The sequence below is a fragment of the Notolabrus celidotus genome, chromosome 11 (genome assembly GCF_009762535.1).
Source record: "Notolabrus celidotus isolate fNotCel1 chromosome 11, fNotCel1.pri, whole genome shotgun sequence".
NCBI classification, from domain to species: Eukaryota; Metazoa; Chordata; class Actinopteri; order Labriformes; family Labridae; genus Notolabrus; species Notolabrus celidotus.
This window is the reverse complement of record NC_048282.1, coordinates 1,519,853-1,532,254: the sequence shown is the minus strand read 5'-3', so window position 1 is coordinate 1,532,254 and position 12,402 is coordinate 1,519,853. Positions and strand designations below refer to the sequence as shown.

The window sequence follows — 12,402 nt, the reverse complement described above, 5'->3', positions numbered from 1 at the left end:
ACAGACAGCGAGCCATGTTAGGGTGAGTAGATGAACATGAAATGTGTTTTTAGAAACAGAATATGAAACCGAATCATGGGATGTGATTCCATCGTACCTTGGGTCGTTTGTCGAGCCAGGACTGAACAAAAGGCTTCCATCCTAGATCAGTGTAATCATTGTAGACCATCCCACAGCGAGATACAGTAGCTGGAGAGGCCACAGCCAGATTCTCCACCTCAAACAGCAGAGACACCTAAGACCAGATCTCACAGTCACTTCATTGATTTTTGAGTTGTTATAGACCATCACTTCAAACACAAGACTGATGCCATGTTAATAGATTCATGTCTGCATCATTTGGCTCAAGAGAGAGAATTCTGGCATCAATTTAAAAGAAATAGCAGAATTAAAATAGCTTTTGGATAATGCTCCATAAAGTGTTTGTGTAAAGAAACAAACTTTCTGATCATTCATGCACAGACACAGAGAATTTTGTTTGTGATTTGTCACTTCTACTCCATTTCTTCAGTGAGGTTTTAGTGACTAAATTTTAAATATGAAGTCGCTGCAAATAAAAACATATATTAAGTAACTGCATGTTTGTCTCTTTCCTCATTAAAACATGGACGTTATTATGTTTCCTGAGTTTCAAGGAGTAGAAATAATGAGTTATAAGAATCAGAATCAGAAATCAAGATTTATCCGGGGGGGACTTTCAGTCATTACAGTTGTTTTTATACACAATACAAAAGAATATTAATAGAAAATAAGAATAAAATAAAAAATAAGCATTTTTAAAAGCAAACTCAAGACCTACCTTTTCAGTCTCGCTTTTATCTGAGTCTTACTCATGTAACAGTCTTATTCCGTTTAATTTTAATTGTATATATCATTTTTTATTGGGGATTATTACATTTTTGATTATCATCTAATGATTTTTACAGATTACCTCTCAGCATTTTAATATTTTACTCTGTTTTTTTTTTGCTGTATTTACTTAGTGTGTCATCTTATTTTCTATATTTTATTGTTTTATTGTCTTATTTTTTTATTTTTATTTTGGTGAGTTTAATTTCTTGTGTTAATTTTTTTGACAACTTATTTTACCTCCGCTGTTTCCTCATTAAGATATCATGAGTGTTTCTTCAGATAGTTTTTTATTTTATACTTCTTATTTATTTATATATTTATATATTTATATATTTATATATTTACATATTTATTCATTCATTATTATTATTATTATTATTATTATTATTGTTATTGTTATTTCATTTTTATTATTTTATCATCATCATTATCAATATTATTATTTATATTGCATATAAAATGTTCTTAACCTTACATATGGATTATGGGGTGAGTTTGGGATCTGGGCTTGGAAGGGGTCTTTTTTTATTATTATTTTTATTTATTCTATTTTGTTATTTTTATGTACAGCACTTTGAGTTACAATATCATTGTATGAAAAGTGCTTGCCTTGATTGATTGATTGATTGATTGATTGATTGATTGATTGATAATGGTAAAAGTAAAGTTTAATGCAGAATATCTAAAATAAGCTATTTACAAAGCCTTGAAAATTAAAGTGATAAAAACAAATAGTGAATGGTAAGGATACTGGAAAAAAAATGGTTAGGTTATTGTGAACCAGTTAAAATGATAAATTACAATTAGAAAAAAAATGTTCACCATAAATCAATTAACACACAATGCGTATCTCCTGTTCTCACCTGTTCAGGCATTGAGATTCTCTCTCCACTGATGAGCGTGAGCACCTTGTTGTCGTCCATGACAGAGTTCATGCTCTCGATCCACAGAGTGTCTACAGGCCCGTCAAACACGATCCACTTCTCATCTGGATTCTCATCTGCAGAAGGGATTCACGATGCAGTGTGACAAAAAGAGTGTGCAGTGTGACAAAAAGAGTGTGTAGTGTGACAAAAAGAGTGTGCAGTGTGACAAAAGAGTGTGTAGTGTGATAAAAAAGAGTGTGTAGTGTGACAAAAGAGTGTGTAGTGTGACAAAAAGAGTGTGCAGTGTGACAAAAAGAGTGTGTAGTGTGACAAAAGAGTGTGCAGAGTGACAAAAAGAGTGTGTAGTGTGACAAAAAGAGTGTGCAGTGTGACAAAAAGAGTGTGTAGTGTGACAAAAGAGTGTGTAGTGTGACAAAAAGAGTGTGTAGTGTGACAAAAGAGTGTGCAGTGTGACAAAAAGAGTGTGTAGTGTGACAAAAGAGTGTGTAGTGTGACAAAAGAGTGTGCAGAGTGACAAAAAGAGTGTGTAGTGTGACAAAAAGAGTGTGCAGTGTGACAAAAAGAGTGTGCAGTGTGACAAAAAGAGTGTGTAGTGTGACAAAAGAGTGTGCAGTGTGACAAAAAGAGTGTGTAGTGTGACAAAGAGTGTGTAGTGTGACAAAGAGTGTGCAGAGTGACAAAAAGAGTGTGTAGTGTGACAAAGAGTGTGTAGTGTGACAAAGAGTGTGCAGAGTGACAAAAAGAGTGTGTAGTGTGACAAAGAGTGTGTAGTGTGACAAAGAGTGTGCAGTGTGACAAAAAGAGTGTGTAGTGTGACAAAGAGTGTGTAGTGTGACAAAAAGAGTGTGTAGTGTGACAAAAAGAGTGTGTAGTTTGACAAAAAGAGTGTGCAGAGTGACAAAAAGAGTGTGTAGTGTGACAAAAAGAGTGTGTAGTGTGACAAAAAGAGTGTGTAGTGTGACAAAGAGTGTGCAGAGTGACAAAAAGAGTGTGTAGTTTGACAAAAAGAGTGTGCAGAGTGACAAAAAGAGTGTGTAGTGTGACAAAAAGAGTGTGCAGAGTGACAAAAAGAGTGTGTAGTTTGACAAAAAGAGTGTGCAGAGTGACAAAAAGAGTGTGTAGTGTGACAAAAGAGTGTGCAGAGTGACAAAAAGAGTGTGTAGTGTGACAAAAGAGTGTGCAGTGTGACAAAAGAGTGTGTAGTGTGACAACAAATGAAAAAACAAACACAGACTGTAGCTGATAATTAAAACTAAGTAACTAGCTGCAGTCTTTTACATCACACTGTTTGTGGTGCTGATATTTTTGTGCAGGTGGATTTATTTGTCTATGTGATACAGTTTATGTTCTTATGGGTTTTATTTCAACACATTTTAGGAGAGATTTCAATCTGCAAATTTTTTATTTTTTACTTTGAAAGTAGAAAAAACCCTGACCTAGTCAAACAGGCTGAATAAAACTACAGAACGTATTTGGATATAAGATTCTATGATGCTAAAAAGCTGTAGAGTTTTATCGATAGTAGTCTCATCATCCATTACTGTCACACGCTGGTTGTAGCACATGTGATGATTCGAGCGAGTGACTGATGCTAATGCAAGCACTGCTTTTTATACAGTTATACTATAGGGGGCGGAGTTATGCTAAAGAGGCTCCAGTGCATCATCAAGTGTCTCTTTAAATCCCGCCCCCACTAATCCAGAATTTGAAAATGATGAAAATCAGATTACCTGTGTTTCTTTGAAATTCATTCGTTTAGCAGCTGCATGTTTTCAACAAAAATTCTCGACCTTATTCAGTATATTCAGAAACAAATCTCAAATCTCACACAGACTTCAAGTGTCAGGACCTGCACAGGCTCCTCTCATGATGTTGGAAAGCACTCCATCAGTCCACTCATTGGTTGAGAGGTCTTTCTCCCCGTAGAGCTCTCCAACACTCATTGCCTTTGGGTTCAGAGGATAATCCTGTTGCACCACAGGGTTAAAGGGAGGTTAATAAACAAGCTGATAAAAGGTGATAATGACAGTTAATAAGAAAAAATGAGTACTGATGGAAACACAAAGGAGGGGATACTTTAACAGAGCATGTTTATCTTTCTTTGATGATAAAAGGTTTGGTCATGGAGCGTTCTGATTTTATTAACCATGCAGGGATATTGTACCGACGTATTAGCTGACAGCAATGCAGGATAGAATCTCGACAGTGTGAGACCGTAGACTGTATAAGTAATGGATGCAGTATCTGTGACGTCACCCGTCTGTTTCTAAAGCACTGTTATGAACCTGATTGTCAGCGGTTGCCATGTTGGAAATACTGGACTCAACCTAATTTCTGCCGCGTGAGTGTGAGGTAAACAAGCGGGAACCTCCGGTCTAAAAATATGGGTCCATTGCGGAAGTGTTAAAAACTGCAGTTCATCGAGGATCCACTTGAGACTGGCTCCAGAAGTACTGGAAACCACATACACACCAATTCAAAGAAGCTGATCTTTACAGCAGAAATAAACATGTTTACAGCCTGGTTCAAAAAACAAGTGTAGTCTGGATAGCTCATTTCTTGATCAGCACACTGTACACACTGCACTGTTTCTAATGCAGTAATTTCAAAGATATTAAGATTACAAGTCTTCCAATAAGAGGCACAGCTGACTTGATTGACAGGCGGGAACACTGTAGCTGTTGGCTAGGAGGCTCAAAGCCCGCCTCTTTACATCACACTGGCTCGACAGCAACAATATGGCCTCAAAACAGCGCTTCAGAAACAGATGGGTGACGTCACGGATACTACGTCCATTAGTACAGTCTATGGAGGTAAAGAGGTAGGCCTTTATCCTCCCCGCCAACAGCTACAGGGTGCCCGCCTGTCAGTCAAGTCAGTCATGTCCTTAAATGGGCAAAACCTGTTACATTAATATCTTCTGACATTCCGAGTTGTAATAAATTCCCCCTGTACAGTGTGTGCTGAGAGAGAAATGAGCAACGTAGACCTAAACTGTTTTTTGAACCAGTCTGTAAACATGTTTATTTCTGCTGTAAAGATCGTCTCTTTGAATGGGTGTGTATGTGGTTTCTGGTGTTTCTGCAGCCAGCCTCAAGTGGACGCTCCATGAACTCCAGTTTATAACACTTCCACATAGGTTTCTTACTTTAGGACCAGAGGTTACCGCTTGGGTGAGACAAGACCCCCATGCTAAGGTGAGGGGTCCATACCCCTTACATCAGGGGTGTCAAACTCATTTCAGTTAAGGGGCCACACACAGCCCAAGTTGATCTGAAGTGGGCCGGACCAGTAAAATCATAGCATAATAACCTATAAATAATGACAACTTTACATTTTTCCCTTTGTTTTAGTGCAAAATAGTACAAGTATGTGCTGAAAATGTAATCAACTATCTTTCTACAAAAACAGTTCTCCATGATGAGTCTCATAGTGGGGCAGAACATTTCACTCTTTAAGCACTGAAACCTGCTGCAAACACACCAAACAAGTTATCAATTCACCTGACACAGAGTGTCATTTTTACTGCAAAAGAACAGAGAGATTATAATAATGAAGAAGGTAAAGTTGGCTATCCTGGACCCCTCAGCTCCGAAAGGAACTGTTTGCTTGCTGGACAGTGTTGTATGCAGGGGTGTTGTGCTAGTGTTAGTAGTTAGTGGACCATCTTAATAGTGCTCTAAGTTCAGGTGCGCTCCATCAGCACTATGATTGTATGCGACCCTCAGAGGACAAATTTAAAATAGTAGTTACTTTTATTGAAAATTTGCAGTTAATGTCTAATCTGTAATTTTTTCACTTTGCAAAGTCGTTCCGTGGGCCGGATTGCAACCTCTGGCGGGATGGTTTTGGCCCGGGGGCCGCATGTTTGACACCCCTGCCTTACATAGTTGATAAATCACAGTATAACCAAAACAGATCAATCTGTGCAGAAAAGTTTCACATTTGACTTCCTGGACTACACCCCTCAAAAAGGAACCTGAGAATGTCCCCCTTTGAATAAAGAGGCAGTCTTAAGGCTGATTTATACTTCTGTGTCGGATCGACGGCGGAGCCTACGCCTGGGGGACGCGTAGCTCCCATACCTACACAGAGGCCCACGCACTTAGCTGACGTGCACCTCCTCCAAAATGTAACTACACGTAGAATCGATGTGGACGGCAAGCCCTGTGATTGGTCTGTTCGGCGGCATTGTGTTCCCTGCATTTACAGCACTTCCAGGATGCCGGACATCGGCCGCACATCAGCCGTGTATTTCATCTCCTCCTCTCTATTCTTCATGTAATCATGTCTGTATGATAAACAGCAACATGTATCAGCTGTAGATTAACAGAACACGCTCTGAATCTCTGTGGAAAAGGAAACAGAGATAGTAGCAGGCGACCGGCTATCAGAGAGACCACACTGCCCTCAAGCGTTTCGGGGGAAAATTGTTGCATGACACGGACACATCGACGCACAAGTATGTGGTGCTCATGTCTGCTTCAGACCCTGCTGCGAAGGGGAGACGCAGAAGGATAAATCAGCCTTTAGTCATTACATCCCACTGCATCTTGGGACTGACCTGGACTAACTGGAAGCCAGGCACTCCCTTGTGGTGCATGGCGGTGAGAGCACCTTGCAGTATCCTCCAGGTAACACTCTTACCACTGCCGGTCTTTCCCACCAGCATCGAGGAGTGTCGAGAGTTTTTGGTTTCATACAGTTGGATGACTTTTGTCTTGGCAAAAGGAGTCACCTGTAGACCTCTCAGACGGAGCTCCGCCTCCACAGCCTTCTCCAACTGTGACACAGACACAGCAAAAGATTAGTTTATTGATTTTCATTATTAATATTTTGTTGTAATGAAATAGATATGTGACAAGGTTGCGATTGTATATGACCCTTTTCATTTCCTCTGACTTATTTATTTAAATTTTTTTCCTGTTTTATGCATATATACAATATTAAAAATGTAAGAACGTTACAAAAAATGAAAAAAGTACTAAAATTGTAAATCATTAAAAAAAAATGTTGAGCGTCTGGGAACATTTGGGGCCATATGTTAGGTCATGTGAGTTAGTGGCAGAGGATGGATGTTTGGGTGAGGGCGTCATGTGTTTCTTCACTGAGTGTTTATCCTTATATTAGAGATTAATGGTCCTGTCACACCTTGACCATTTAGCCAGTGTTTTCTCCACGTATCAAAATGCCACTAAAACACTGACATTAGCTGATGCGTACACATATCATATTCATAACTTATGCCCAACTATAGTCCACTTGTGCAAAGCGCACAAACAAAGTGTATAAAAAGGCTACTGCTTGTTAATGACAATTTATAAGTGTTGAAATGAGATGCTCATCATTGGTGATTAAAAAGGCGTGTGTTATTAAAGGTGACATATCATGCAAAATGGACTTTTTAATGGTTCTCTACCTGAAATATGTTTCCCTGGCATGTCTACAAACCCCCCAAAATGAAAAGAATCCATTCTGCCCCTGTTCTGATTTCTCCACCTTTCTGTAAATGTGTGTGAAACCAGCCGTTTCAGTTTTCAGTGTTTTTGTTACGTCTAGGGATGTACATTTTAAGTATTTTCCGTGATCGATTTTTGGAAATGTTAACGATCAATTATCGATTAATTGATTAAAAAAAACATTATTATTCTTACGTCAAAAAAAATGCCAAATACGTGGTTTTCCCCCTAAATTGTATTTTCTACAGCAACAAAATGCAAATAACTGACGGGATTGAATACGGGTACATGTTTGACACGCAGAATATCAACGATCAGGCTCATTAAAATATTCTCCACGGACATAATCTTATAAAGTGAAGGCTGAGACTACTAACAGAAAAGTACTTCAGACTCACAGTGTCCAGTTTTCTGTCTACTCGTTCTTATTGAGAAAAATAAACATGTGTATTCGGTCAGGTGTCAGCCGGGAGCGCAACCGGGTCATAATCAGTCCCGCTGGAGAAAAGCCCAGATGGCTCTGATGTTGCTGGTCTGTAAACGTAGCGTACCAGAATTTCCCACCTGTCTGTTGCCTTCGTATCCAAAGGTGGAAATATCCTGTTTAAAGCTGTCAACCTTTGTGTCCGTGTTGTTGTTGGCAACAGTTTTGTATTGATCCTCTTTAAAAAAGCGCACGTGGAGGAGACCTGACACACAGCCGCAGCCTCCAGCTGAGCGTCTCCACTGTGCGCAACACCTTTAACAGCTGATTCACATCGAAACTTAAAACACCTCCCTGATAGATGAGTGTAATATGAGACCACATGATGTTTGTTCCACGTGACGGAAAATTGATAACAAAAATGTGTGTCTCGAGTTATTTCTTAACAATCAATTAATCGATAATCGATTAATTGTGGTCATCCCTAGTTACGTCACAACAATATCCGGTCTGTCACGGAGTCAGAGCTCAGAGCTTGTTCAGCCCATAGACTGTATAAAATACAACTCAATCCCTCCTCTGTTTTTCATTACCTGCACACATGTGTGCTAACAAGGAGCTTAGGAGGGAGGCATGCTAGTTGTAGGCTGTCTTAATAAACACAAAGGTCGGTTTTACTCCCCACGTCTGCAGATTTGAAGATCTAGTGGATGATTTTTATTTATCATGGATAAGTGCTAGCGCTAGTTAGCATAGCCACATAGCTACATGTTCATAGCTGTGTACCAAGACACACGTCTACATACTGATAAATAAAACAACAAGAAACACTAAATCTGTGACCAATCCTTCAGAAAGGTCCTGCTGCAGGCGCCTCTCCGTCAGGATCAGATTCTGGATCAGATTCAGAGGGTTGAAGTAACGCGGGTCTGTGAGCAGCCGTGTATATTCAGCCAACATGTAAACATTAGATCAACGTGCTGGAGAGCCGAGGCACATCCACTTCCTGAGGGGGCGTGGTCAGAGGGAAAACAGAGTGTTCTGAGGAGGGCTGAAGAAGAGGGTTTTTCAGGCAGACCAAAATCTGATTTCAAAGTGTTTTTTTGAGCATAAACTTTAAAGACATGTTTTGGGGACCTCTTAGACCAATATATATTGATGAAAAAAGCGTGATAAAAACTCTGCAGTCTCTCTTTGTAAGAACATGATGAGCCGTGGAGAGTGTCAGAGGAGTGAAACCAGCAGGAACACAGCCTCTGCTCTTTACAACAAGTTACACTTATTGACTGCAGTGCTTTCAAAAACGTCACATTATGAACTTGATTGAATTCAACAACAGCAGCTTTATCATTGAACACCAGCAGACTCTGACATGCTGGCTTCAGCTTCTGTTTCAGAGGCTCTGCTGTTTGACACTGAGTGAGAGCTCCAAGGCTTCTCACACTCACACACACGCAGACACACAGCTCTACATGTGTGAAAGTGTGTCAACCATCGCAGAACGCACCTACAACTTATGGCAGTCGTATGACCCATACGCTGCTTACTCGCCGTACTACGACCAGCGTGCTTCGCGTGCTCTTAACTTAGACAAAACTTACCTAGAACTTATGAGACGTACCCCAGCAGCGTACCCGCCAATTTCTTAATACGCCGGCATATGCTGGCTAAAATCGTCAAGGTGTGATAGGGCCAAGAGTACCTTGTGTTTACTTGAAATACACATTATAAACATACAAGTAAGAGTTGTTTGAGTGCAGTGTTATATCAGTGTCATGATCAATAAAGAGAGGAGCTAACAGCACTGGGAACGTTATACTGTAACAAACTGCACTTCCTTTTGCATCAAAGAGAAATAAAGGTTGGAGTGTGTGAAGGTCAAAAACAATGAACACAGTCACACAGTCAGAGTAAACATGAAGATCACTTGGTATCTTGACAAGAGGAATAATAATCTATGCTGACTTACTTTGCCATAGTCTATAGTGGGCATCTCTACAGCAGGGAACAGGTCCTGGGTGATGCCGTTGAACAGTGGCAGGTCTGTCGACGTCAGCTTGGCCATGTTCATGTCTTTCATTGCCATCAGCAGGATCTGAGGACGGAGATACAAACACAGCTTTTCTTACGGTTGTGATTTCTTATGAAGCGTTCTGAACATTTAAAAGGAAAGGACAGGAGCTTTATTAGATTTATTTTACTTTCCAAAAACTGTCAAACAATCCAGGACATAAACACACAGTGAAGCAAAGACGCTGAGATAGACCTCAGATACGTTTCAGGAAGGGGCGTGGTTGATTTCAGCTGCTAAATGCTGCTTCTTCATGATGACATCACAGTTAGATCAGCACAGCATGATATTACCTTACAGTGCATGTAATCATATCAGTACAGGTGGATCTGTCCCATGCAAGGGAGCCTTTCAGTGTGAATTAGCTGCATTGTTGTGCGTGAGCGCTCTAAAATGAACATGTTCATTGAACGCGCTCATATTTTGGTGATCGGTGAACTGAACAAGAGCATTTCAAGTTTTGAAGGAGTTTTATGAAAGAATTAGGAGAGGTCGCAATGGGCTAAAATGTGAGAGGTGTAGCTTTTAGAGAATGAAGCATAGTTATTATTTTATTCTATTTTATACCTTATATATTCTATTCAAGTTTATATCTTATTTTATTCTATTTTATCTTTATTTATATCTTATTTTATCTCATTTGAATTAATATCTTATTTTATTTTTATTTATATCTATTTATTTTATTTTATTTGTATTTATATCTTATTTTACTTGTATTTATCTCATTTTATTTTGTTTGTATTTATACCTCATTTATTTTATTTTAATCTATATCATATTTTATTTTGTTTGTATTTATATCTTATTTTATTTTATTTGTATTTATATCTTATTTTATTTTGTTTGTAATTATATCTTATTTTATTTTATTTGTATTTATATCTTGTTTTATTTTATTTGTATTTATATCTTATTTTATTTTGTTTGTATTTATATCTCATTTATTTTATTTATTTGTATTTATATCTTATTTTATTTCATTCTATTTGTATTTATATCTTGTTTTATTTTATTTGTATTTATATCTTATTTTATTTTGTTTGTAATTATATCTTATTTTATTTTATTTGTATTTATATCTTGTTTTATTTTATTTGTATTTAAATCTTATTTTATTTGGTTTGTATTTATATCTTATTTGTTTTATTTCATTTGTATTTATATCTTATATTATTTTATTTTATTTGTATTTATATCTTGTTTTATTTTATTTGTATTTATATCTTATTTTTTTATTTTATTTGTATTCATATCTTGTTTTATTTTATTTGTATTTTTATCTTATTTTATTTTATTTGTATTTATATCTTATTATTATTTTTTTTTTTATATCTTATTTTATTTTATTTGTATTTATATCTTATTTTATTTTATTTGTATTTACATCGTATTTTTTTATTTTACTTATATCTTATTTTATTTTATTTTTTTTATATCTTGTTTTATTTTATTTGTATTTATATCTTGTTTATTTTATTTGTATTTATATCTTATTTTATTTTATTTGTATTTATATCTTTTTTATTTTATTTTATTTGTATTTATATCTTATTTTATTTTATTTGTATTTATATCTTGTTTTTTTAAATTTGTATTTATATCTTTTTTTATTTTATTTGTATTTATATCTTTTTTTATTTTATTTGTATTTATATCTTGTTTTTTTAAATTTGTATTTATATCTTTTTTTATTTTATTTGTATTTATATCTTTTTTATTTTATTCTATTTGTATTTATATCTTATTTTATTTTATTTGTATTTATATCTTGTTTTCTTTTATTTGTATTTATATCTTATTTTATTTTATTTGTATTTATATCTTTTTTTATTTTATTTTATTTGTATTTATATCTTATTTTATTTTATTTTATTTGTATTTGTATCTTGTTTTTTTAAATTTGTATTTATATCTTATTTTATTTTATTTTATTTAAATCTTATTTTATTCCTTCTTCGATGAATATTTTTACTTCCTTACATACTGTTTATAAGAGCTGTGTAATGACTGAATTTCCCTCCCCGGGATAAATAAAGTATTTCTGAATCTGATTTTGGAACATGAACTTAGTTCAAAAAAAAAAAAAAAAAGAACTATGAATATGCTCATCTGCAGTGAAGGCCAATTAATACAAAGAGCACAATTTAACCCGGGAGAAATGTACTTTTTACCTGTATTTTACAGTTTTTCTCAATTGTTTACACACAAATACTGGTACTTAAGACGCAATGACCACAACATGTAACCCATGCACCAACCCCCTTTATCAAAACACTACACCTAATTCTCTGAATTTGGAACAATTTTCATGAAGAAAATCTCTTGTTTTCACAAAGAACACTCTGTCATTCAAAACCTAAAGTTAATTGCCCTACTATGCACACTGACTCATCACATGGGCAAACACCTGTAACACAGCTTTACAATTAGAAATCAGAGCTTTATTTCCCCCGCTGCTTGGCCAAGGAAAACATTGCTTGTGATGTGGATGAGGTGCTGTGGCCAGACCGAAACAGAAGAGAGGATGCAGCATAGTTTTTTTTTAACTGTAACTGTATACAGTAAAGTCTTCTGTTGTTTTGTATGTAGACCACTGTATGCTCAACTTTGTGTTGGTTGGGATGTACACTGTGTACACTGTTTTTTTGGGGGGGGAAATTAAATATATTTGTTACCGTTTATTTGTGTGTTTTGAGTATAAAAATA

At 36.2% G+C, this 12,402-nt stretch overlaps 1 protein-coding gene across 1 annotated transcript in view; it reads right to left on the bottom strand.

Annotated features, from left to right (window-relative positions):
• LOC117821481 (dynein heavy chain 2, axonemal-like) overlaps nt 1-12,402 on the bottom strand; it is a 116,367-nt gene that overhangs the window by 37,730 nt on the left and 66,235 nt on the right. The window contains exons 41-45 of the mRNA XM_034695791.1: nt 9,592-9,717; nt 6,304-6,522; nt 3,589-3,706; nt 1,716-1,852; nt 98-235 (exon numbers count right to left, since the gene is read on the bottom strand). Of these exons, the coding sequence (XP_034551682.1) occupies nt 98-235; nt 1,716-1,852; nt 3,589-3,706; nt 6,304-6,522; nt 9,592-9,717 (738 nt within the window). The remainder of the gene's footprint in view (nt 1-97; nt 236-1,715; nt 1,853-3,588; nt 3,707-6,303; nt 6,523-9,591; nt 9,718-12,402) is intronic.